Below are 25928 nucleotides of genomic sequence, written 5' to 3'. Positions count from 1 at the left end.
CTCCCAGAGTTTGCTCAAACTCACATCCACTGCCATCCAACCATCTCATCCTCTGTCACCCCCTTCTCCTACTGCCTTCTATATTTCCCAGCATCAGGGTCTTTCCACAGGGGTTCCCCTCACAAATTACTGTTTTCTTTTTTTATGTTACACAAGTTTAAGCCCAGAAACTGTTACATGAATTAGTTCTACAGGTAGAAACAGAATGCACTGTTGGAGCTGTTGATGCCACCAGGTAAGTCAGACCCCCGTGTTCCAGATTTCCAGGGAACTGGCAACGCCTTGCCTCCCACGTCTGACTCTGAAGTGTAGGCCTATGGAGCAGGGCAATAGGACAGGGCCTGGGCCACACCAGGCAGCCGGCCCCACAGTCACTCCCCTCCAGGGCAGAAACAGACCTGGGAACCAATCGCTCACCAGAAGACGGCCTTCCAGGAAGAAAGGTACAGTTTATTCCTTCCTGACCTCCCTGCTCAAAGCAAACAACTACAAAGACAACCTCACACCCCTGGGCTTCTGGGCTGATTAGCTCCACAATGAAACAATAAAACCAGCAGGTTAGAGAGCAGAGGTGTGGGGAGCAGCCAGGCTCCCATGGGCCCGAGAGCTGAGTGGGGGCCCTTTAGAGCCCCCCACAGCCCCTAATAGATAGGGAAAAGGTGACACTTTATGTTTTGGGGTGCCAAAATCACTGCAGATGGTGACTGCAGCCATGAAATTAAAAGACACTTGATCCTTGGAAGCAAAGTTATGACCAACCTAGACAGCATATTAAAAAGCATTACTTTGCCAATAAAGATCCATCTAGTCAGAGCTATGGTTTTTCCAGTAGTCATGTATGGATGTGAGAGCTGAACCATTAAGAAAGCTGAGTGCTGGAGAATTGATGCTTTTGAATTGTGGTGTTGGAGAAGACTCTTGAGAGTCCCTTGGACTGCAAGGAGATCCAACCAGTCCATCCTAAAGGAAATCAGTCCCTAATGTTCATTGGAAGGACTGATGCTGAAACTCCAATACTTTGGCCACCTGATCTGAGAACTGACTCACTGGAAAAGACCCTGATACTGGGAAAGACAGGGCGGGAGAAGGGAACGACAAAGGATGAGATAGTTGGATGGCATCATCGACTCAATGGAGATGAGTCTGAGTAGGCTCCGGCAGTTGGTAATGGACAGGGAGGCCGGTTGTGCTGCAGTCCATGGGGTCGCAAAGAGTCGGACACAACTGAGTGACTGAAATGAACTGAACAGTCCCAAAGCCTGAAGGCAGACCTTTGTGGAACTCACAGAAGGAAACAGACACAGCAGGTGACGACTCTCAGGGCAGGACAGCCCTCCAGACTCTCTCATCCTTCCAGGAACCTAACTCATTTTAAGCGACTGTGAAAACAAAGTACAAATACTTGACAGGGAAAAACGTCCTGAGAAAGACACTTGGTGGCAAGGTTGGGGAGAAAAGAGATCCCTCACACTCTGTCACTGGGAGAGTGAATTGGTGCACCTAACTTTGCAAAGACTTCCCTAGTGGCTCAGATGGTTAAGCATCTGTCTACAGTGTGGGAGACCTGGGTTCAATCCCTGGGTTGGGAAGTTCCCTGGAGAAGGAAATGGCAATCCACTCCAGTACTATTACCTGGAAAATCCCATGGACAGAGGAGCCTGGTAGGCTACAGTCCATGGGGCCGCACAGAGTCGGACACAACTGAGCAATCTTCACTGTAAGTTGGCAAAACAACACGGAGAGTCCTCAAAAAAGTAACAGAACGACTAGGTGATCCAGCACTTCCACTTGTGGGTACTTATCCAAAGGAAATGAAGTCACTGTCTCAAAGAGATGCCTGCGACCCCATAATCACTGCAGCATTATTTACAGGATGAATGGATAAAGAACACATGTGCTACCAGTATGCTGGAATATTATTCAGCCATAAAAAAGGAAGCTCTGCCATTTGGGACAACATGGATGGTGGCCCAGGGTATCACACTAAATCAGACAGAGAGAGAGAAACACTGTGTGATCCTTACATGTGGAATCTAAAAAACCAAACTCAGAGAAGTAAGAGTAGATTGGCGATTGTGTGTGTGTGTGTGTGTGTGTGTGTGTGTGTGTGTGTGTGTTGGGGGTGGGGGGGGCCGCCAAGGTAAAAACTTCTATTTATAAGATGAGTAAGTTCTGGTGATCTAATGTGCACCATGGCAACTATAGTTAATACTATATGGTATACTTGAAAAAGTATATTAAACAATAAAAGTGCATTTAAAAAATGAAAGTGCATGAGGCAACAAATTCACTAACCTTACTGTGGTAATCGTTCCATGATATATACATACACCAGATCAGGCTGTACACCTTGAACTCTGCACAAGGTTATATGTCAATTACATCTCAATAAAGTCGGGGGGTTGGGGGTGGGGAGAGGGAGACAGGACAGGACCCAGTTACTAACATTCACATGTAACCGAACATCCCAGAAATGTAAAACAAACTAGCCCGAATGAAAGATTTAACTTGGTATTAAATCAAGCATTTTTCTATTAAAACAAACCCAAATCTATTCATGGAGCAGAAATAAAAAATTTTAGACAGACCACAAAACGTCAAAGAAACGTCCCAGATACAGAAAGCTGAGGAACCCTGTTCTATTGTTGACCGTCCACCTTCTCATGGCCCCCAGAGAGATGAGGAAACAGTGGCTCAAGACAAGTATTTGGTGACGTGAACAGGATTAAGCCACTACTGAATACTCTTAGCGAACACACAACAACATTCTGTCAAAATACTTGAATTAACAGCCCATGGAATGCACATAATGGAATTTTGAGGCACTTGGATAAATGAATGGGTTCATTGCCTGTTGAGGGGCAGGGAGCGGGAAGGAGCCTCTGTTGTCATGGTGACTGTAAACCAATGCATTCCTTTCCACACTTGACAGTGGTTAAAATAAACACAGAGGAGAACTGACTCTATTTGCCCTTGCAAGAATTCTATGACATTCCCTCTCCCCAGTCATCTCCTCTGGGGAACTGCTCCACCCCACCCTCTGGCTCCACCCCACTCTCTGGCTCCACCCCACTCTCCTGCACACTTGCTTGCAGGCACCTCCGCTCCCAAAATGAAACCCGCAAGCGGAAAACACAACAATATCATTTTAAAAGATAAAGCCGCTGAGAAAATGGAAATGAGAACATCAGGATATAGAACTGCCTTTCACGGCAAACGTGACTAGAAGCATGGATTCTGTGCTCCAAGGGACAGCGACAGGGTTGGTTAGTGTCATCTCTCCTCCTCTGATCTAACACACAACATGTTTTGTAAGACACAGAAACTGCTGGGCACACAGTGAATGGCGGAGACAGACTCATGGAGGTGTGGGTGTTTTACGGGCAGATTCCCCCGCTGGGCATAAATTAAATTAAATCCTGTGCAAGCTGGAACGTGTGGCATCAGGGCGAGAACGAGAGGTGCGCTGGCACCTCCGTGTGTACATATTCTCATCCCCACTCCACCGCTGTCGTGCACACACACATTCACACACAGGCCCTGGAAGGGCTGCGGGGAAAAGGCTTGGTAGAATCACGAGAACAGGGATGGGACGGATATCGCGCTGTCTGACTGGCAGCCAGACGCCATGCGTGAATACTAAGTAGGAAACAAAAGAATAAATCAGTTGTAGGAACACAGGGTTGGTGGTAGTTTTGGGGCTCAGTTGTGTCCAACTCTTTGCAACCCTATGGGCTTCGAAGCCCACGAGGCTCCTCTGTCTGTGGGATTTCCCAGGCAAGAATACTGGAGTGGGTTGCCATCTCTTCCTCCAGGGGATCTTCCTGGCCCAGGGATTGAACCTGGATCTCCCACAATATGGGCAGATTCTTTACCATCTAAGCCACCAGGGAAGCCCATTGTCCACTTTTGTGACTGTTTTGGTAGCAGGAAAACACTTCCATTCAGTATGCCCTCAGGTAGGGCACACATACCACATAGAAACAACTACCGAAAGTCAAATTGCACCAGGAAAAAAAAAAAAAAAAAAAAAAGAGGTGGGGGTGGGGAAGAGGTAGCGTGCAGCCAGCGACCTATCTATAAATAATTTCAAATAAACCGCAAGGGAAGGAACGACATCACGGTTCTGTTTCTGCACAAGGCAGATGAACAAACTGAGAAAGGAACTGTCTGGAGACATATCAAGACAAAGACCTCAAAAGCCGTCATCTCAAGCAGGCATGGCAAGAGTGCCTAAGCCCCAACTTTTTCTATAAAGGGAAAAAGAGGGCAGAAAGATGAATCGGACCACGCTGCACCCACGGGGCTGAGTAAAGGTTTGTTCAAAGGTGAACCCAAAGCAGAAAACAAGAAGATGATCACCAAAGGAAAGAAAATTCCGATTCACTGAAATTCTTACCTAAAGGAGTCACACAAACTATCAAGTGGAGACCAGGGGAGAATACGGCTGAGAGATCAAGTCTTTTGGGAGCAAAGGCTGAACCTACCTAATGACAGCTAACGGCTCCCAGATTCTGAATCGTGGGCATCACTTCTGACCTTTCACACAGTGACTCCACAGAGAACAGTTCTTTAGTATTTGGTGAAGGACAGCAATATGCCCGGAGCTTTAAACCATGGAAAGCACTTAGTCCAGCGGCTATCGGACTGATCCACCGGCCAGCAGCAGGAGAATCACCTGCGAACTCATTAGAAATGCAAAACCTCAGACCAATGGAATCAGAACCTGGTGGGGGAGGAGTGAGACACTCCACAAGCTGTGTTTCAACAAGTCCTGCAGGGGTTCTCTACACACTCGGGTGGGTCACAGCCAGCCCTGTAAGGTCCTGTGGTCACCACTGATCAGACAATCAAAGGGAGGCGCAGAGACTTGAGGTGGCTGTCAACAGCACACTAGCAAGTACCTCCATTGTTTCTACACCTCGGCTGTCTCCACTGCACCATGCTACAGGGGAGTCCTGTCGGTGGTACTGGACACGGAGGCCCGTTTAAATGGTGAGGCAACTGGTGTCGAAGATCTACTTCCTATTTTAAATGAACAAGATCAGATTGAGTCCAAAGTGATTTTAATTCTGGATATGTCTTCTCACTCTTTGATAAACTCTACATTCAAAGGTGGCACCATCAATGGGCGCTGCTCTCAGCGGGCTTGGCCTGCCTACTTAGCCAGGCGTGCCTGGGAACAGGCTCCTGACTGCTTTTATTTGCTAAGAGAAGTGTGTCCCTTCCCTCTGGCATGTGTGGCTACTGGCTCAAGGGGCTTTCAACAAAAGCAGTTTCTAGGTTCCTAGATTAAGGATCAACAATGGAGACAGAACCTCTCTGGGAAACCCATGGGTGTCACTCTCCAGGCTGACATCTCTAAGTCCCTTCATTTCTCACATTGCTTCAGTGAAAAAGAAAATTATACTGGCCGTTTTCCCGTTTTCAATACCTCCTTTGTGTAAAATTTCATTGTTTTAAGTATGAATTTTAAAGTATCTGTCTGGGCAAATACAGCAGAGTGATGAAGATGGGCAAGAGCAAGTATCTATTCTCAAACTGCCAACCTACTGAAGTGTGTCCTGCTCATCTGAGAGGGCTTCCCCAATGGCTCAACAGGTAAAGAATTCACCTGCAATGCAGGTGGGTTCAACCCCTGGGTTAGGAAGATTCCCTGGAGGAGGAAATGGCAATCCACTCCAGTATTCTTCCCTGAAAAATCCCATGGACAGAGAAGCCTGGCAGGCTATAGTCCACGGGGTTGCAAGGAGTGGAACATGACTGAGCAACTAAGCATGCATGCCCATCTGAGGCTTGAGCAAAGACATCTGAACAACATGGGAAAGCACTTGTTTGCCCCACAGATAGTAGGCGTAGAGGCGGCGGCAGTGATGGAAAGGGCCCCAGAGAAGGCAGGTATGAGCACGCCTTCCCCGAGCTCGCTGGCATCACTTGCCACGACCTTCAGAACACCGAGGCCTCCAGCACCGAGAGAAAGCTGCACGACCTCACCCTCCTCTCGCTTCAACAAGAGCCGGAACTCAGGGCAGGAGGGTACCTTTCAGGAGACGCAGAGAATCCGGCTGTGTGGGCAAGATCAATGGACATTTTGAGTCGCTTCTAAATCAATGCAAGCATTACTAGACATTCTCACCGTGAGGATTCCCAGTGCCTAGTCCTTCCTAAGCCTTAGATTTTTCATCTATGGCCCAGGATGATCTGACATTCAGATGATCCAGAAGGGCTCTATTTACCCCGGCCTTGTTCCATGAGACTGGACGGCAGGAGGCCTGAGAAATGAAGAATCAGGGGAGACGTTACAGCCAAAGAGCTCCAACCCCTCCAAAGGGGAATAACTACAAGCTCCAGAAGGGCCAAGTGCCAGTCCGCATTACACAACGGCATTTGCCAGAAGAGCAAGCCGACTACAGTGCCAACGGTCTGCAGGCTGTCACAATGGATGCCAATGCGGTTCTTGGGGGCAGAGGAACAGGCTGAACAAATTTGCAATTATGTTCTAGAGAAAAAAGGACTGAAAACAGCATACATTTAAAAACTGCTAGATTCCCATCATGCACAGTTCCAGGACAACAGGGGGAAAAACAACGTGTGAGTTAATGAATACAGCATACGGTAATCATAAAGTACCCCCCTCCCCACAAGACTGGCCTGAATCGTGCCCATGGTTACTTGAAGCACCCTCTACAGACCATTCCTTTCCTGAGAGGCTCCAGCAGCCACAGTGGGCTCTGGCTCAGAAAGAAGGCCCAGGAACCCTGTCACTGGCAGATAAGCAGGCAATGACAAAAATGGCCTTCCCACGAGATAACCACCAATAACCACTAAATGGATTTACACCAGAAAACATCAGAGCCAATGCCTGCTTCATGTTATTTTTTAGTTATATTATCAGAGAACAATTTACTTGACTCAGTAAAGCAGCTGCCTATTATACTGTTATATACTCCACAAAGAATATGCTATGAAAAAGTACTTCCTGTGAAAGAAGCAACATCTCAAAAAGTTCTCCATTCGTCTCCAGATATGTCTGAAACCAAGTATGAGCAACAGGACAAAGATTCACTTTTAAGACCTGGCTCTTGCTTTCCTTTTCTTTGTTTTCAGTCTCTCTACATTTTATAAATGGTAAACACCAGGAATTAACATTAATGCCAACTCCATGTAATTGAAGCTTTCTATAAAGTGATTATATGCACTATTCAACCTTTACAGAGTAAATTTTCTTCAAAAACTCCACTTCAAGAACACAGACAGACACAAAGTCAAGTCTTCGACCTCTGGGAAAGCCAAGACTGGAGAGGATAACAGGTAAGGAAAAGCCAAGGATATTTACCACCATCATTGAGAGAATGTTTGCCATCATGGAATTCGACGATCCAGTGAAGTATCTTAAAATACTAAAGATGTTAGGAAACAGAAGTCAACACTGAGCTACAGCCTCAGGGCCTACAGACAGGATGGCATTTTTGCCCCTTCACTTGGCATCACCAAGTAACAACTGCTGGCATAAATGCAGTCACCAAAATACTGCAGTAATCTGAGAACCTGCCATGAAAGCAGAAGTTAAGGCACTTGCTTATATCCTCATCAGAGGTCACAAGAGAGGCCCCGAGGAGTCATTTTTACAAGCAACAGTCCAGTTTCTGTATAGACGGGTGTAGAATTTTGGACCCAAGAGACGTTACGGAACCAGAGGAGCAACAAGAAGGGATGAGAAACAAGCTGGAAGGGGACAGAAGATAGTCTTCTATACCACAAACCAGTGTCGTGTGCTCTAGTCTTTCCCAACCCTTTCAAACAAATACACATGGGCAACACTTCAGACACACACAACACAGAGACAGACACACAAGTACACACACCTACCTTCCAATACGCCGAGAGGACATGAAAGATCTGGATGATCCAGAGAGGAAAATATGCTCCCCGAACAGAACGACTCCTTTAGGAAGACTCCCTTTCCATACACTCTATTTGGCTACTCTTAAGAATGTGTTTACCTTCGCAAAAACAGACAAACATACCAGACACTCCGCCAGCCACTGGGGATACATAGAGGACACAAAGATAAACAAGGACGGGCCCATCTGTGAGGGAGCCGAGGGCCAAACCCTATGAAAGTCACTTGAACGTCAAGTGAGCGCAGGAACACATCAATGATCACCCAGTGCCCATCCCAACCCCCACCCAAACACCACCTCAGACGGACACTGCTGAGCCCACACTCATCCTCCGGGATGGGCTGTGAGCTAGTGGGAGAAGCTCTCAAGTCATTTGAGGAGGCTTACACTCTGGAAAGATTCTGTTTCCAGATCAACGCAACTGAGCGTAATTTCTTGCCCTGTATTTACCTAATTCCAGGGAGTAAAGCCCCATCTATTATTATGATCTCTTCTTTAAATTTCTGAATTTCTCATAGCAGAAACAAACCAAAAGCTTGCTGCTGACAAGTCACTGAAACTGCTGTCTTCCCTCCTTGGTCTGTATTTGAGAATCCCTCCAGCCAAGCATCCCTCTACCCAGTCGATTTCACTCTCCAAATGAAGGGAAGGAGGGGAACTGTAGGGTGGGGGTGACAAGAACAGGCTATTCTCATCTCAGTCGCAACAATGTGCACTGCTTTTAATTGAGCTGCTAAGCAGCCAAGTAAGGTGCTGACATCAAGGACCATTCTGCATAAAAAGCCGTGTCTGACAACCCCTGCACAAGCACTCACGTGTGAACCACAAGTGACACTAATGGCTGTCACCCCCTTTGCAAACGAGGTGGCTCCAAACCCAGCACCTAGTGCCTTTCACGTGAGACGTCTGGAAGCAGCGTCTCCGTGCTTGCTCTCAATTTCATCAAGGACGACTTATGAACTGATAACACGTTTCTGGGAGGGTCAGATACCACTGAAAAGATCAGGGGCATGTTTATATTTGCCCTTTGGGGGTAATAAAAGGCAAGGAGGACAAAAGCACGTGACAGAGATATTCCTATTGAAAATAGGTGGAAGAGCATCCCTAGAAGAGGAAGGAAGGAAACTGGTACCCAGTTTCCGTGGCAACCACAAAGCATGCTAAACCAGCATTTGCATGGGAGGTGGAAGTGATATCCGAGCAATCAGATCTCTGACGAAATGGCCACAGCCAAAATAAAACTGCCTCAAATGAAGTGCTACCATTTTTCTTAAAACAAATAAATTTGGCAGAAACCTGTGTGCTTACCAGGAACCTCAAAAAAATTCTGGGAGCAGCTGCCCCTTCCCACAAGTACCTAATAATCTGTCCTGGGCAACAACTAATGACCAATTAAACCAAAGGGGTCTTGTCCATCTCTAACCCTGCAAAGGACACACACGTTCTGGGGAAGCCTCCGTGCCCCCATTCCTTCCTTGACACTGAAGTCCACGTGAACTGACCTCTTAGGAGAGAGGAACGCGCTCATGCACAAGAACTAAGCACCTACAAAGACGCCTCTACACTGAATGCCTCTCTAGCAGGAAAAATAATGAGTTAAGCAAAGAGGGGTCCAGTTTCACAAATAAAAAAGCTTAATACACAATTCCAGGAAGGTAGTTAGCATTTGCATGTGTGCTAAGTCATGTCTGACTCGTTTTGTGACCCCATAGATGGTAGCCCTCCAGGCTCCTCTGTTCATGGGATTTTCTACACAAGGATACTGGAGTGGGTCGCCACTCGCTTCCCCCCAGGAAGGTTAGAATTAACAATAAATTTGAAAATAAACTGCACCTTGCCAGAAAGCTGTACCTCTCCCTGCTTTACATTTCCACACTGTGTTGCTTACTCCAAATGCAAAACGCTACCCCACCCCAAATTACCCAGGCCAGAAATATGGTGCTTTAACATACGCTTCAAAGTGGAAATTCCATCATCACTTTAAAAGAAAGGATGGAGCCAACATAAACTTATTCTGCTGCTACTGCTGCTAAGTTGCTTCAGTCGTGTCCGACTCTGTGCGACCCCAGAGACGGCAGCCCACCAGGCTTCCCTGTCCCTGGGATTCTCCAGGCAAGAACACTGGAGTGGGTAAATTTATTCTAATAGTCTCCTAATCAAAACCAGAAAAAACAGCAGTATCTTTCAGATACCTCCAACTCCCTTTCTGATCAGCCAAGACCCTCTTAGGTTTAAGTAAATTCTTCCGTTGGTTCAAAACAAGAAAGCGATTGCCATTGGGGTTTGTTTTGCATTTACCAGGGCTTCCCTGACGGCTCAGTGGTCAAGAACCCGCCTGCAACACAGGAGACCTGGGTTCCACCTGTGGGTTGGCAAGATGCCCTGAGGCGGTGAGGACAGCGAGGCCATGGGCTCCCTCCTCTCATCGAGAGAAGACAACGCTGTTGTTCAACCTGCACCCAGCTAACGTGCGTTCCCCGTCTCTCAGCACATCCTGGCTTAGAGGGATGAGGAGACCAGAGCTCAAAGCTCAGCAGGCACCCACTTACATTACCACGATACATCACCATGTTTAATTCAAAGAAACACCTGAGTTGTTACAAGGGCAAGGATGCCTCCCTAGGCTGGTCCAAGGCGAAGCCCACCCACCCTCAGCCCACTGCATCCTCTCTGCAGGCCCGGGAAAGGCGGGGTGGGGTGTGGGGTGCACCCCACTCTCAGTACAGGTGACTGCTTAGATCTGCTATGATAGTGGCAATCCTGAGGCATCTGTAAGACAGAAAAACTGGACTGGGGCCTGATAGTTTACCCCTACAACCACAGGGGCCCCCTCAGAATACCAACCTCTTCTCTCAAACGTGTGAGTATAGAAACCTTAGGAAGTGTTAGCACAGAAGAGTTAGTAAATACATCCTGCCCCCTCCAGCCCTCTGGTCAATGTCAGGCCTTCCAGAAGCAGCCTGCTACAGAGCACAGAGACCCCAGGAGGCCTCAAGGCTCAGCCTCGCCCTGCTCCGCAGGTCTGTTCCGCCAGCACGCAGCCCTCCATCCAGCATGCTTGGCGCGGAATGGATGCCCCACCACCACATCAGCTGGGGGTTGACTGCCCTCAGGGCACTGGGACTGTCTCTCCCTGTGATCTCGGCCAAGAAGCTGGCTCCAGACACCCTCTGTCTGGAAGTTACAGGGCTGCCCCACAAGGTCTATCAACAGCCTAAAAGAGTGAAGAGTCTACAGAAGGAAAAACTAAGTGTTCGTGTCACCTTGCTGTAGGTTGGCCCAACTCCCCTAGACACCCCGTAGTGTCCCACAGACATCATGTCTTCCACAGTGCTCCACATGCTGCATTTGAAATGATCTGCTGCTTCTCTCCAGAGTGGAGATTTCCTGCAGCAGAAAATAAGGCTGAATCTACCATCTCTGAGATCCACCTGTGACCTGGCAACAACTGGAACCTTGAAGAAATGAGTGCTTCTGGCCCCTGCTTCCCTGAGATTCCCACTCCTCTGAGGGTTAAAAAGGCATCACTTTGCCCAGCCCTCAGAATCCTTCCCTGGTGGCTCAGACGGTAAAGAATCTGCCTGCCATGCTGGAGACCTGGGTTCAGTCCCTGAGTCAGGAAGGTCCCTGCAGAAGGAAACGGCAACCCACTCCAGTATTCTTGCCTGGAGAATCCCATGGACAGAAGCGCATGGCGGGCTACAGCCCACAGGGTCTCAAAGAGTCAGACACGACTGAGTGACTAACATACACAGCATCCTCCGGCCTCTCCAAGTATTTTGAAAGCAGAGCTCGTCTACCTCTCTTCAGCAGCAGCAGTCCAAGCGGGCTCTTTACTACTCCCCTCAAGGTTTAGAAACCATCGACTGGATCCTGAAATAACCTGGGAGCTTCACCTCTTAGCAGAGCACACCCGAGCCCTTCGCTGTGCCTTGGTTTTCTCATTCATAACATGGAAATCAGGGTCAAAGACCCATCAAAAGGAACTGCTGTGAGAATCAAATGGACTAATACATGGAAACAATTTAGAGTATTTAGAATAGTGGCCAGCACACCGCAAGTGCCACATAAATACCTGTCACTGCTGCCCTGCTAAGGGCCAATTCTTTTGGAAGACTGTCTCTACCATGGAGAGTTAAGAAAAATTGGGGTAAGCAACAGAAAGGTTCTCCAAGGGGACTGAGCTGCCAGTCTATTCTAAAAAATTCTTCTTCCTATTTTGAATCAAAGGTCTAGTTAAAAGATCATGCCAGAAAAAAAACACGTCTCACCTTAAACCATCTAAACTGAGAGGATCAATTAGTGATGTCTCCCACCCAGCTGGCACTTGATAAGATCAAGGGGTGTCACTTGCCATCAGGCATGCATCCACAACAGTTCCACATATTTACGTGCTATCCAGGGACTCTGCATCACTCCAAGAGGTTAGAAAATCTCACAGACACCAAGGCCTTGGGAGGCTGCTTTCTGGTCCTGGGGTTGGTGGCCTTGTGGAATTTGAGAGCCATGGTGCTGGAATACACCTAGGAACAGTGCTGGGCCAGGGGTGAAGTCAGGAGTCGGGGTCAGGAGGCTAAAGCCACGTGTCCACAGGGCCAGAAAGGGGAAAACAGAGAGAAGCGGCAGAAAGGTTCTCCCAGGAGAGGATGGGCTGGAGAAAGCAGGTAGGAGGCTCCCTGCATCTGAGGACAGGGAGCCCAGAGAAGGACGGCAGCACCATGCCATGCAAACACAGCTGCCAGGAGCCCTGGGACACTCTCCTCCACTCCCAACTTCCCAGGCCTCCCGACCATGGCCCTAAGAAAACCAGGCCAGTGAGAGTCAGCTGGGGATCAGAAATGACACCCTTCCTCCAGCTCCTGCCTCCCCCTTCTCCGACCAAGGAGAACACACAGGGGCTCAGGCCAGGGGGCAGTAAAGCACACAGGGCACCTTCAGCCCTGCTTACCCTGGTCTGGGTGGCAAGAGTGTGCCTCTACTAGAAGCACAGGGTAGAGGGTGCAAAGAAAACATTCCAAAGGGAACCTGCAACCCACCCTGCCAGCTAGGCCAAACAAATCCATGCATGTTCCACAGAAGGGTCCTGGAAAACAAGAGCCCAAGGTTGCTCAGTCACCAAGGAACCTCAGTCCCCACCCAGTTCCAGATTCCTCCAAGCTCTACCTGCTGCCTCCTCCAACAACTGTGCTCCACCACACCTCCCCAGCCACCCAGATCCTCCTGCTGATCTGGGCTGCATCTCCATAAAGTGTGTGGCGAGGGACTTCCCTGATAGCTCTCTTTGGCAACACATATACTAAAATCGGAACGATGCAGAGAAGATCAGCATGGCCCCTGCGCAAAGATAACATGCAAATCTGTGAAGCGTTCCATGTTTTTTGGCCTTCCCTTGTAGCTCCACTGGTAAAGAATCCACCTGCAGTGCGGGAGACCTGGGTTCAATCCCTGAGTTGGGAAGACCCGCTGAAGAACAGAACAGCTGCCCGCTCCAGCGTCTGGCCTGGAGAATTCCACGGACTGTTTACACTCTTTTTGGACACTAGTCATGTGCATAGTCAAGAGGGCCTAACGTGGGACAAGCAACACACGGGTGGACTCCACAAGACGCTTCATTAAATGGGAAAAGGGTCTGCTGCTTGTAAACCAAAGCAACGTAAAAGATTGTTCTGAAACCCCAAATCACACCACACAGGTAACAATCTGCCAGTTAAAATTCCAAGAGAGGAAGAGGCAACAGGAAATCCCATAAACCTCCATAAATGATGTCATGTGCAAAACCAGTCAGACATTATATTGATTATTAAAATAGTTTCCACGGTTCCTCAGACACCAGGGCCAGGCCCCATGTCACCGAGGAGGACGCAGGACAGTACTCCTGAACAGCCTGCCAGTATCCTGAGTGGGATCGGAGAGGTCTGAACAAAGCCTGGGAATGCTGCTACAGGGAAGAATGAACCTAATCATGATGGGGTGGGGGCGGCGTACACGCAGTGTTGACAGCACATGCCATCCTGCAGTGGACAGTCAGAACCCTGGCTCCTGCAGCTCTCCACCATTCCATTGGAGTCACCGACCTTCAGGTTTGCCTTGGTGGCCACTTAATCAGGGTATGCAGAGCTGAGAGATGCAATCTCCCCTCCAAGCTTGAACAGCAGGAAAAGAGAAGGAATGCCCTGAGCAGGCACCACCCCCTTTGCCTCTTAAACCCAACAACCAGGTGAAAAGCATAACCTTCAGAGGGATGGAGGAAGGGCCCACTATCATCACAAAGTCATCATGGATTTATCCGGAACAGTCACTTGAAACAGAAGCCAGTTAGGGCCTCAGATGATTTTCTACTACCAACAAGCCAGTTAGGGCCTCCGATGAATTTCTACTACCAACATGCTCTGGATGGAGTGAGATTTTCTATTTATAAGTCAACTGCTTCTTTATTTTGAAATCTTCCCTTTGATTGTATCAGGGCCTACTTATGCAATTCACTTTTTTTCTTTTTTGATGACTAATTAAGCATAAGGTTGTGACTGTGACTAAGACAAAGTGCAAACATGGTGGTTACATTTCCTGTGCTGCTTCTCTCAGTCAACATTCAAAGAACAGATAGGAACTTCTGCTTCTGGCCAAGACAGAGCGATAGGGACAGGAATCCCCCCTGGCCTGAAGAAGTGAAAATCCACACGAGACAATGGGCATCACACAACAAAACCCTGTGGTTCCTGAGACACAAACGACTGCCCAGAGACAATTTTCAGGCCAGAGCACATGGAGGGGAATGCAAGAAGAATCCAGAGGAATCCCCGAGTTGGGGAGAAGGAACTGAGACTTCGGGGAGGAACAAATGTTCAGGGTGGAGCACTGAGGAAGCCAAAGCCAGACAGGAAACTCTGGAACCTGCTGAGGACCCTCCTCAAGCACTTGCTGAGGCCTAGTGAAAACTCATGTGCGGGAAGTACCCAAGGAAAAGTACCACGAGAAAGGACCACAGGGAGCACTCTCCAAACCCCACACAGGGCTGACAACCATGCTTTGCCAAAATGGTACACATAACACAGGGTTCTCCCTGAGCAGTTGGGAAAACTTATCCCTATACCAAATACTGCTCTCTGGCCCTACCTAACAAAGCATAAAAGGCTCAAAGTTTCCTGGTAACCTAATCATACCCTAGAGCAATGCTTGAGAAGGGTCAGAGACACACTAATATACCCAGAACCCAAAAGAAGACGACAACTCATGATGCCTGGCATCCAACAAGGAGCCACAGGGCAAGCAAAACAGCAGGAGGACATGACCTGCATTGAGTGGAGGGACATCAATTAAGCCAAACTGACCCCTAAGTGACACAGATGACAGATTAGCAGACAAAGACACTAATAACATCTATTATAACTCCATTTCCTATGTTTTAAGAAGGTAGAGAAAAGATTAAGCTGTATCAGGAGAGACAATAAAGACACTTAAAAAGACAACAATGTCTGTGGTGAAAAATACACGTCTGCAGATTTTAGACCAAAATTATCTAAAATGAAATACACAGAGAAAAAGACTGGGATAAAATGAACAGAGCACCCATGAGCTGTGAAAACAACCTGGAGTGCCTGGATACACGTGCACCCGAGATCCCAGCCAGGGAACACGTGTGCAAACTGTAGCTACTAGAATCTTCTCCAAAACTGATGACGTCTACAGAACTGAGAACCTCCATGAACCTCAAACACAAGAATCAAAGAAAACTACATGAAGGCATACTGTGTGATGGTGTGTGCGTGTTCAGTCATGTCTGACTCTTTGTAACCCCATGGACTGTAACCCACCAGGCTCCTCTGTCCATGGGATTTTCCAGGCAAGAATACTGGAGTGGGTTGCCATTTCCTTCTCCAATTACATGATAGATTAAAATAAACAAACAAAAAATCTTTAGAAGTAGGTTTCTTGCTGGACACTCACTACAAGCCAGGAGATGGTGGAGCTGTACCTTCAACAAATTCCACAGGGGAGGGGAGGAGGAGGAACTATTGACCTACAATTTTATACCCAGCAAAAATACCTTCCAAAAATGAATGAGAATTTCTTACAACTGCATGCGATTCTACAACCCCAGTAAAAAGATTTTTAAAAAGTGAGGGTGAAAGAAAGACCATATCAGACATAAAAAAACCTGAAAGATTCATCCCACACCAGCAGAAATTAGAAATGTTAAAGCCCTACAACCAGAACCCAACGGAAAATGATAACAAAAAGCCATTTAGATCAATAGGAAGGGAAGAGGAGCACCAGAAATGAGAACTGTGTGGGTAAACTGTGCAGGCAAGCAGGCTAGACCCGGCTCCATTTACATTATTTACATTTATTTAAATCTACAGATTATTTTCTGTGGTTATTAAAGGTGCCACATAATAATCAGTTCCTCAATTTTGCCCCTTTTCTACTTCCTGTAAATAGAAAATATGTTTCAGTCAAAGATAGGTCTGAATTCAATAGTGCATTTGACATTAAACTATACTACTAGTGCATTCTGTTCAACAAATATGTAAAAACTATCAAGGCTTTGAAAATTCTAATTCTTACGGAGGGTCACACTGAGTAACTCCTATTTCTTACACTGAGTGCTGCCAAGCAAGTATTCTATGCATTTGGGTCTATCTTCCTTCTAAACTTGGAGGTAGCAAAGTATTTTATGTTAACACAGTAACTCAGAACAGAAATAAGGAAAACTTAAATTTGACAATTCAGCTACAAAAGTAATACCCAATAAAAGCCTAGGAGAATTCTCATCATCCTGAACATATATTCATCTCCAAAACTTAAACATCACCACATCTTCAACCTTAAAATAACACTCCACATTCAAAATCCAATCTCCTAGAGCAGGGCTGTCTTTGAACTCCGTAACTCTTACACTACCAAAGGCCTAAATAACTAAAATACAGCAGCTCTTTAACAAAAAGAAAACATTTCTGTCCCTGCAGAGGCATGGTCCACACTTTTTGCAAAAAAAACTACATAAGACTCTTATGTACTTGGCTTTTTGAAGTGTGTCAGGGCATCTTAGTATTAAGTAGTATTAAAAATAGGGACCACCCCCAAGGGCTGTCTGGTCTATTCACATGTGACTTACATGTGAATAGACCAGACAGCACCTTCACAAACTATAGTCTGGCCCCCTCATGCCTACTCTATGTAGGCAAATACCTGGTCACACCAAGCTTTGCAGAAGAAATTCACACTCTACCATTACAGTCCTTCCTGTGACTCAGTAACTTCAAAATAAAAAAAAAAAAAAAAAAAAAAAAAAAGAGAGAGGGACACACGCCTACGCTTTTCCATCAACCCACAGATGGTGGTGATGGTGGCGCCATGGAGAAAAGACATGAATCACAATTTGCATAAGTCAAACTCTATCTCTTAACACATCTGAGAAGTCTTCAATGAGTCTGCATGTCCCCATACAGCAATTCACGTGTCATAGGTGCTGATGACAGCTAGCACTGTATCTCATACACAGTCCTTATTATATACCTGGGAGCTTTTCATGAATCAACTTGTTCAGGACACAAAATCCATCATGAAGTGGTTACCATCGTCACAGGTGTCTCAAAAATGAGGAAACCAAGGCCCAGTGACATTGCAGACCTGCCCAAGAGCACGTAACAAAGAGATGACAGAACCAGAAGTCATGTGGTGTGGCTCCCATGCATACTCTTAGACACTGAGCCACATACAAGGTTCCCATGACACGTCCCTGAAACGATCATTTAGAGGTACACCTTTCCACCACACAGACAACCCCTATCCTGATCATAAGTACTATTCCAAGTTTCTCACAGTCCATCCACACCTGACTGACAAAATCTGTCCATTCTGGTTTCTAAAAGATATTCAGATACTTCTTCCAGGAAACACAAATGTTATGATGATCAAGTGTAATGGGAGAAGCCATTTAAGGTGGCAGAGGTAAGGAGCCAGGTATGGCCACCAACAAATTAAAAAGGGGTTGATTAAATGCTGAAAGTCTCTCTAATGTTTCCATTCTAAACAGTAAGAACTAATTACAGTGTTCATTTTTAAACAGAATTTATCAAACTCACCTACCACAATGATCAAAAGAAACAGAAAACCAACACCCAGGAACCCCCCAGTGCCAAGTCCTCCAGACCTTCAACAGCTGGGCTGCTCTGCCCATCCAACAGGCAGAGACCTTCTAGAGAGGCTGGCTTTTCCTTTCATAAAGAGGAATTTCAGATGATGACCTTTTAATAACTAAGAGATTCCTTTTATTTTTGCCTCAATACAGGAAAATAAGTCCTTTGGAACTCTAGATTCTACTGCTTTCTATGTGCCAAAAAAACCCCAACTTAAGTAAATCCAATGGCAGCAACTACACAGGAGCAAACACAGCTTAAGGGGTTTCCAGTAGAAAAGTAATAGTGCAAACACATGAGATGTTTTGACTAAAGACTTAAGAAACGTGTTACAAGCATCAATCAGAAAATGGAATTGCTTCAACTTGCAGGCTGGAAATTTAGGGCAAGGTCTAAACTGAGGCTGGCATAGTCTACACTTAAGATTTCAATTTTTCTTAATGTCAAACACATAAATTCCCTTTCTTTCCCCTGCTCTAACCAAGACAAAAGGCATTATTAACTGATGACCCTAAAAACATTTACCTAAAAAGAGCAATTAATTGTAACAAAAAATGCAAGCATTCATATCATTCTAAAGAGAGAGGTAACGCTTTTTCCAAAACAAATACGTAAACCATGACTCTGGAATTTTAGGACTCAAGTGTTCTCCTCCAGAAAGTCTAAATGTCAATGGAGAACATGCCCATCATAGAACATGTTCTCTGCATGAGTATTTTTGGGTATTTTAGACATGAGGTAAAAAGAAGAATCTAGTCAACAATCTGCCCAATGCTTTAAGCAACATTTCAAAATTACCATTTAGGTAGTTACTCTGGGCTTGGGATCAGCAGACACAACATAACTTCTTTAAAAAGGTATATTATGTGTAAGAAGGTTGGCACTGAAGTCTGACAGTAATTGACAAAGCTCCAGGAACTTGGATTCCAGTTCCTATTATCTGCCAGACAAGGCAGGGCATGTACCATATAGTTTATACTGAATGTTCATTCTAAATACCAACAAGTAATCAAAAGAGCTCTTTGAAAGCCCAGAAGTAGAAGAAGTTATTTTTTATTTGCTGTGTGCCCTGCAACACCACAGGGCATTTATGCCCTAACTACACTGTCCCTTCGTAAACAACACAGCTCCCTTCTGCCAGGCAGGCCACCCCAGACCAGCTCTGAATATAGCTTAACCTGTCAAACCTGAATCTATACTATATCCCTGGGTAGATTTCACTAGCAGAGTGTGATTGTAACTCCCCAAAATGCTGTCAAGAATCCTTAATTCAGTAAAACAAGGTACTCAGCACGCTAATAATTAAACAGATTAGCAATGGGTTAAGTTTTCCCTAAGTTCCCAGAACAAAGTTTCTCTTTTCTGGTGCCCTGGAGAATTAAAGCTAATTGACTGATTTGCACACAGCTGCCACACAGCACCACAGTCCCGTGCAAAGAGGAAGCCGGCAGCACTACCATCTGAGAAAGGCACCCGGAGCCAGGGACAAAGGGCTCCCCGCCCCCACCCCAAGAGAATGAAGCTTGATGACCAATAGCCTCTTGCTGACCAATCCCAGCAGAAGTGAAGGTGATGGCCAGCCACAAAGCTCAAGTACTGGTCACTGTCACTTCCAACCACAATCACAGAATTCTGTTCTCCAAACACAGATGAAGATGATGCTAGCCACACAACCGGCCCCCCGGCCCCACCCATGTTTGGAAACATGGATAGGATTATTACACACTCCAATATGTTTACGAATGTGATTTAAAAAAAAAAAAACATATCCTTTAACCCCCTGCTCTTGTGATGATGCACTTTTCAAATTGGGGCCGAGTCTGTCGCAGAGCATTTGAAACATAAAAGGCTTCCACTGAGACACTCAGCCAAGTGTCTTTAAAAAGAGTAGCATACAAGGTCCAGTACACGGGCAGAGACAGTTCTTATACACGCTTGCTAACTGTACTAAAAACAAATCCAAGGACACCTTCTAAGATGCAGTGCTGAGGAGCAAGAGATAAAGGTGGTAGAAATTAATGCAGACTCTATACCATGAGTTTTCTAAAGGAAGACACTGCGTGACAGGAAAACAAAGGCTTGCAGCTAATGGCTCTCCAATTTCAGATCCAAAGTGCAGATCTATTACAGATTTTTAAGTATCCACACATGGCTACCCTCGTCCTTTCCTGAATTTGCTGCCAAATTCAGTTCTTCATTAGACACACACATCAAGATGGTTTCTGAAAAGTAACTATAACTCTGTAACAGAAAGGGTACACAAAGAAGTCCAGACCGGGGGTTATTTTCCTCCCCTTTTCCCATCCTCTCCAACAAACAGATTCTAAGAACAAGTAATTAATCTTGTCATCCAGGAAAACACTGAGTATGAGAACGGAAATGGAATGAAATGAAATATAAATTCTAAATGGGGGCAGGGGGGGAATCACATCATACATGAGACACGAAATAAGGCAGATAACTAAAAAAGGATTTTTAACACTCAACTAAAAGTGTTATTATACAACGTCACTATCAGTGTCTGACCATGAAGCCACAGCTCTTGTCAAACTACCATAGCCAACTTCCTGATCAAGCTATCTTAAGCTTATTTAGGAAAGTCACTAAAAAAACAACAAAAAAAATTAAAAACCTGCTGGTAAATTAATTCTATGAACCGATTTCACACCTACTTATTTGGTTAACACCAAATGGATTTTGCTTTCCTGACAAGGGGAAAATTTTTTTTTAGAAACACCACATTTAAATCTTCATATTCACACCTCTGTAGTAGTGGCAAAACACCATCTAATATACTCAGGATTACAACCAATGAAAACCAATCAAAATGAACGTCAGAGGCAGGAATTACAAACTGGCAACTCTCTGGACAATTTTTACAGCAGGAACTTGTTTTGTTTGGCTCATACAATTTTTTGTGTGTTTTACTCATCTTTTATGATAATTAGTGGACAATGTTTAGAAACCAGGGTATTTGATACAAAAATTCAGAATTCTGGCTCCTCTGTGAAAAAAATCAGGAGATTGGGTGAGTGGGCCCAAGTTTGTTCCCACTTAAACTGGCACCTAGTTTGAAGTCCCTGGTTTAAGGCACGAATATGTTCAGCCTTGGGTACTAACCTTTTCCTCGACGGCCCTTCTTCAAAATCTGAAGAACTAACATCGTTGCTAGTCGAGGACACTTGGGATGCATCGTCCTTCTCATTCTCTGACTGTTCTGATGCTGGTCCTAATCCCTTAGACTGGCCATTACCAAGGAGCCCTACAGGTGAAAAAAGGGGACAAACACTTAAATACATGACATAAGGAAGCAGCACTTTACCACAGTTTAACCCTACACAGTGGCCGATGAGGGCAGACAAGAAACTCAACAGGAGAGAACCAGGAGGTGTGGATCCCCTGAGAGGGGAAGGGAGAAGCCCCGCCTCATCCTACTTTTGACCTTACACAAGACTGGAGTGCCTGCCAAAGAAATAACGCCAACAGTAAGCAATTCAAGCAGAAAAGTATTATCGTAGTAATATACTACAGGGTTCTTTCTAAAGTACATCAACTGGGCTTCCCAGGTGGCGCTAGTGGTAAAGAACCCGCCTACCAAGGCAGGAGACGTAAGTACATCAGCATCTTTGAGGACTGGGGAAAGAAAAGTACTTCACATATTACCAATTCAAACTAGTTATCCTTCCAGGACCACATATTTACTCCAGAAAACACTAAAACCCTTTTTGGAATTGCCTTCAGGAAACAGTAACTACCACCCAAGAAAAAGCATCAATCATTGCTTTGTAGCCATCTATCGGTTCTTAACGAGAAATCTGACCGAGAAATCTGACTGGACAACTTTCTCTTCATAGCAATCCTTCCCATCAGAGTCGCCATGTTTGACTCTGACCGTCCCAAAGGACAAAGATTCTCCACGACAGCATACATGGTGCCATGCTGAAGAGGGGGTCTCAGGGCCCCAGGGTGTGCTTCTAGCAACCCGAGCTGGACAAGGGCCTGCACCAAGTGATATGGAAGTCGTTCAGCAGCCAGGTCACACTAATGGGTAACAGCTGAATAAAAGCCTGGTCCTTCCAGAGCTCAGACATCCTTCCATCCAATCCAGGGTTCTGGACACAATTTAGTTTCTACCAATGGGAGGCTTGTACCCGCCCAACTGTCCACAGCCACTGGCCCCCAGTTTCACTGCCTAGTCACCAGCCTCTGGGCATCAGCAGAAATGCTAACACAGTGCCTACATTCTCACAGCCACAGGGTTTGGCTTTTATATAAAGCCAAAAGGGCAGGAGTCTTTTGTTCTCCCAACACTTTCAGCAAGTTTGTAAGCATTTATGTCCCTGTATTAAATCCCTTTTTAGCTGAAGCATTTAAAGAGTGGTTCCTATTAGTCTCCATAAACACTATACTCCACACACTGAGTCGGATTTTCAGACAGAAAGCAGTATACTGCAACAAAACCCTGGGACCTGGCCTGCTTATGCATTTCCCCAGTTATCTGTTTTTACATCATTTCAGAGTATGAATAATAACATAAGGTTGGAAATCTAATACAATGCAGTAAATAAAATCCCATGGCTGTCACTTAGACTTGGGGCTCTGGGAGTCATGACTACAATATGGAAATGAAAACACAGACAACTTCCCAGAGAAGGAGAAAAATGTGGGGAGTGTGCACCGTGACGCAAACAGGAGACATAACTGGAGGGAAATCTATGGGTCTGAGGGTTGAAGTGTGGCCAACATTTCAAAGATGAGAGCAGTGCTATTCATTAGAGTAACCACCAGTCACACGGTGCTGCTGAGCGTTTGAAATATAGCTGATGTGGGTAAGAGGATGAATGATTATTTTTATTTAACCACATTTAAAACTCACTATAACTAACATTTCTAAAATAATTTCATATTAATTCTAAAAGTGTTCTGGACAAATTATTAGGTTACATCAAACACATTTAAATTAGTCTTACCCGCTTCTTTAAGATTTTCTAAAGCAGCTCTAAAAACTAACACTACATATGTGGTTGAAATAACATCTCTATGATCAGCACTGAATGAGAGCCCTGCAGAAATGCAACGGGTTGAAGTTGGTCCCCCCTCCCCGCCAGACGTGTTAACATGACCACACAACAGCCCACCCAGACAGCAGGAGGACACAAGCACACTCATACACACAGATTAGCAAACTAGCCCAGGGACAGAACATAAGCCAATGGATGAACAACCACACTGAAAAGGATGCTGAACATGAAATAAAAACTCTTGTTAAGGAAGCATACATGAAATTAACATTTAAGGGACATATCTCTCTAAAATAAAAGTGTATTCCTGGTTGAATTCACATTTTTCAATAGGACAAAAGGACTTTAAGGAGAATAAAGCAGGAAAGGAGGAAGGAAATATAACTATTTTCTGCACACCTACCATATATATGCCAGGGCACTGGGGATAGACGCATAATCCAGCAAATCTAAATTCTAGTAGTGACAGGAGATATACCTGGGTGTGTCAGTTAGCAGCATGCAGCCCTGAACTTGCAGGGCACGCCAGAGGGGAGGGCAGTGAGGATGGATCACTGGAGCACGCAAACCTGCCGACGGCAAAGCGAAGAGAGCGCAGCTGGTATCTGCAATCACCTAAACACAAAAGCCAAGGCAGTGGCGGTGCTGGTGGCGCAGGAGGAAGAAGAGGTGGTCGTTTGAAGCTATGTTTGAACACGGAGGAGACAGGAAGGAGGCGCTGCTGGGTGAAATCGGGGAACAAGCACTTGCTCTCCCCTCTGGTGCACAGCAAGGTCTCAAGGGTCTGCTGAGGGAGCAGGCAGCCCATGCATGAATGAGTGAAGGAATGAGTAAAGCAGAGAAAAGTTCGGCTGTTCAGTGATAAGGAGAACCTCAGTAGACTGTGAAGAGCGGTGACCCCCACGCTGGAGCGCTAGTTAAAATCACCTGGAGGTTCAAGCACAGGGCCCCCTTCTAACATGCTCTTTTAACACCAGAAGATGCTGTCTGCTTTGGCTGCTCTGGGGACCACATTCTGAGATCCACTACTGCATGGGGAAGCAAGAGTCAGTCAGCAAGAGACCTAGTTGCTCTAAGACACTGTACAGCTTTGGGGAAGCCTGCACTAGATCCCAGGAAACTGACTATGTTTGTACTGTCGTAACAACTCACAGTAAGACACCCAAACCCAAAGTTCCGCTGGGGCATTCATTCTTCCACCTCTGATCATCACTTTTGTGAAGGGGAAGAGGGCTGCTTACAATACTTAACCACAAAGCTATGTTAAGTCTGCTAATGGTAAATATGGTTAAAAAGTAAAATAATGGGGAGGGGAAAGAAGTGTTCATATGACTCACCGGAAAAGACCCTGATGCTGGGAAAGATTTGAAGGCAAAAGGAGAAGAGGGCAGCAGAGGATAAGACAGTCAGATAGCATCACCAACCCAATGCACATGAGTTTGAGCAAGCTCCAGGAGACAGGGAAGGACAGGTAAGCCTGGCGCGCTGCAGTCCATGGGGTCACAAACAATTGGATACGACTGAGCGACTGAACAACAGCCATCTTAGAGACATCATATAGAACAAGGATTTAATGTTTCTCTTCTCAACAACAACAAAAAACCTGCCCAAGCACAAATTCAAGGAAACTGAATTATGAAATTTTACATGAAAAGGGGCAATTTTAATTGACTGTATGGGAGCTCAATGTCAGGCTGAGGAAGAGAATGCTCTGAAATGCTATGGCAAGACTAAGCTCCATTAAAAAAGAATCAAAGTACTGAGTCCATTGTCCCATGCCCTCATCAGACTGATATCTTGAAAGAACACCAAAGTTTCCCACATTTCAAGGATTAACAAAGTCTATCAACCGAACTAGGGGAGGGATGGGTTGTCATTCACTTTCCAGATCAGGAAAACGGGGGACACGCAAAGATGCTGCTTGCCCATTCTATGAACTGAAGGATGTCAGCTGTTTCCAGCCTTTTCAGGGGGCGAGACTGACTTGTTTTGCATATGACTGACTGTTTCAATTTGAGTACCCCAGCCTGTACATCAGCACGGAGAAAGTGTTCATTTATTTTCAGTGAGACAGTCTATGTGGTTGGATAAACTTGGGCTTTTTCTTCTCTGCACACCCCCACCCTTCACATCTCCAGTGCGCTGGCTACCCTATTTCATTTTGAAGGTTTTCATCCAAGTCGTACCACCTGCCAATCCAGGAGAGCCAGGTCAGCAAGACGGATCCCGACGCCATGGGGCAGAAGAGCCATTACGAGAACATCAGGCAAGCCAGTGCGGGCTGCCTCTCCTCTCCCCAACGGAACAAAGCCCTGCCACCAATTTTTACAATGATTTTTAGTCCATGAGAAGAGTCAAACAGCATCCCCTCCTTCAAACACACAAACTGGCTTTATTTTTCCAAACCCCTCCCCTCATCAACACAAACCTTTGTGGGGAGAGAAGCTTAAATAGAGAAGCAGAAAGGCCCACACATTCTGCACCGCCCCCAACTCGGGCATTCGTTCCCCTCTATTAATATTCAGTAGGTTGAACTTAAATTAAACCACGTCTATTGTCTTTCACAAAAGCAATAAATATGAGCTGAAAATTCCAAGTCACTGCGGTAAAGGCAGCTTGGGCACTGTCTCCAGCCTCGGCAAGTCACCATCAGCTGACAGGGTGGTGAGTCAGAGGCCACCCCGAGGGCAGTGCCCGTGCTCAGGAGCTGAGAGCCCAGAGGAAACAGAATTCAGCAGCTCTGCACCCCACCTCCCACGTGAGCCAGCAACGAAAAGGCTTTCAAGGCAATATACCCGAACGGGTCTTTGCTAAGCCTGGAACAGCAGCAGCAAAGAGGAAGGGGGCTTCTGTGCTGGGGGCTG

General features: G+C 46.0%; 1 protein-coding gene and 1 non-coding gene across 10 annotated transcripts in view; one reads left to right on the top strand and one right to left on the bottom strand.

The window, feature by feature from the left end:
• The window catches only part of JARID2 (jumonji and AT-rich interaction domain containing 2), a 232890-nt gene that overhangs the window by 71545 nt on the left and 135417 nt on the right, over positions 1-25928 (bottom strand). For 8 of the 9 annotated variants that reach the window (XM_055570664.1, XM_055570665.1, XM_055570668.1 and 5 more), the window contains one exon: positions 21164-21305. The exons of the other annotated variant lie outside the window; for it this stretch is intronic. In XM_055570664.1, the coding sequence (XP_055426639.1) occupies positions 21164-21305 (142 nt within the window). The remainder of the gene's footprint in view (positions 1-21163; positions 21306-25928) is intronic. 9 annotated transcript variants of the gene reach the window in all.
• On the top strand, positions 13179-13283 carry LOC129648025 (U6 spliceosomal RNA). The gene has a single exon (XR_008712632.1). It is a non-coding gene; the product is annotated as a U6 spliceosomal RNA (small nuclear RNA).

Source organism: Bubalus kerabau, chromosome 3 (assembly GCF_029407905.1).
Source record: "Bubalus kerabau isolate K-KA32 ecotype Philippines breed swamp buffalo chromosome 3, PCC_UOA_SB_1v2, whole genome shotgun sequence".
Taxonomy (NCBI): domain Eukaryota; kingdom Metazoa; phylum Chordata; class Mammalia; order Artiodactyla; family Bovidae; genus Bubalus; species Bubalus kerabau.
The sequence above is the reverse complement of the archived record's forward strand: the minus strand, read 5'-3'. Positions and strand labels throughout refer to the sequence as shown.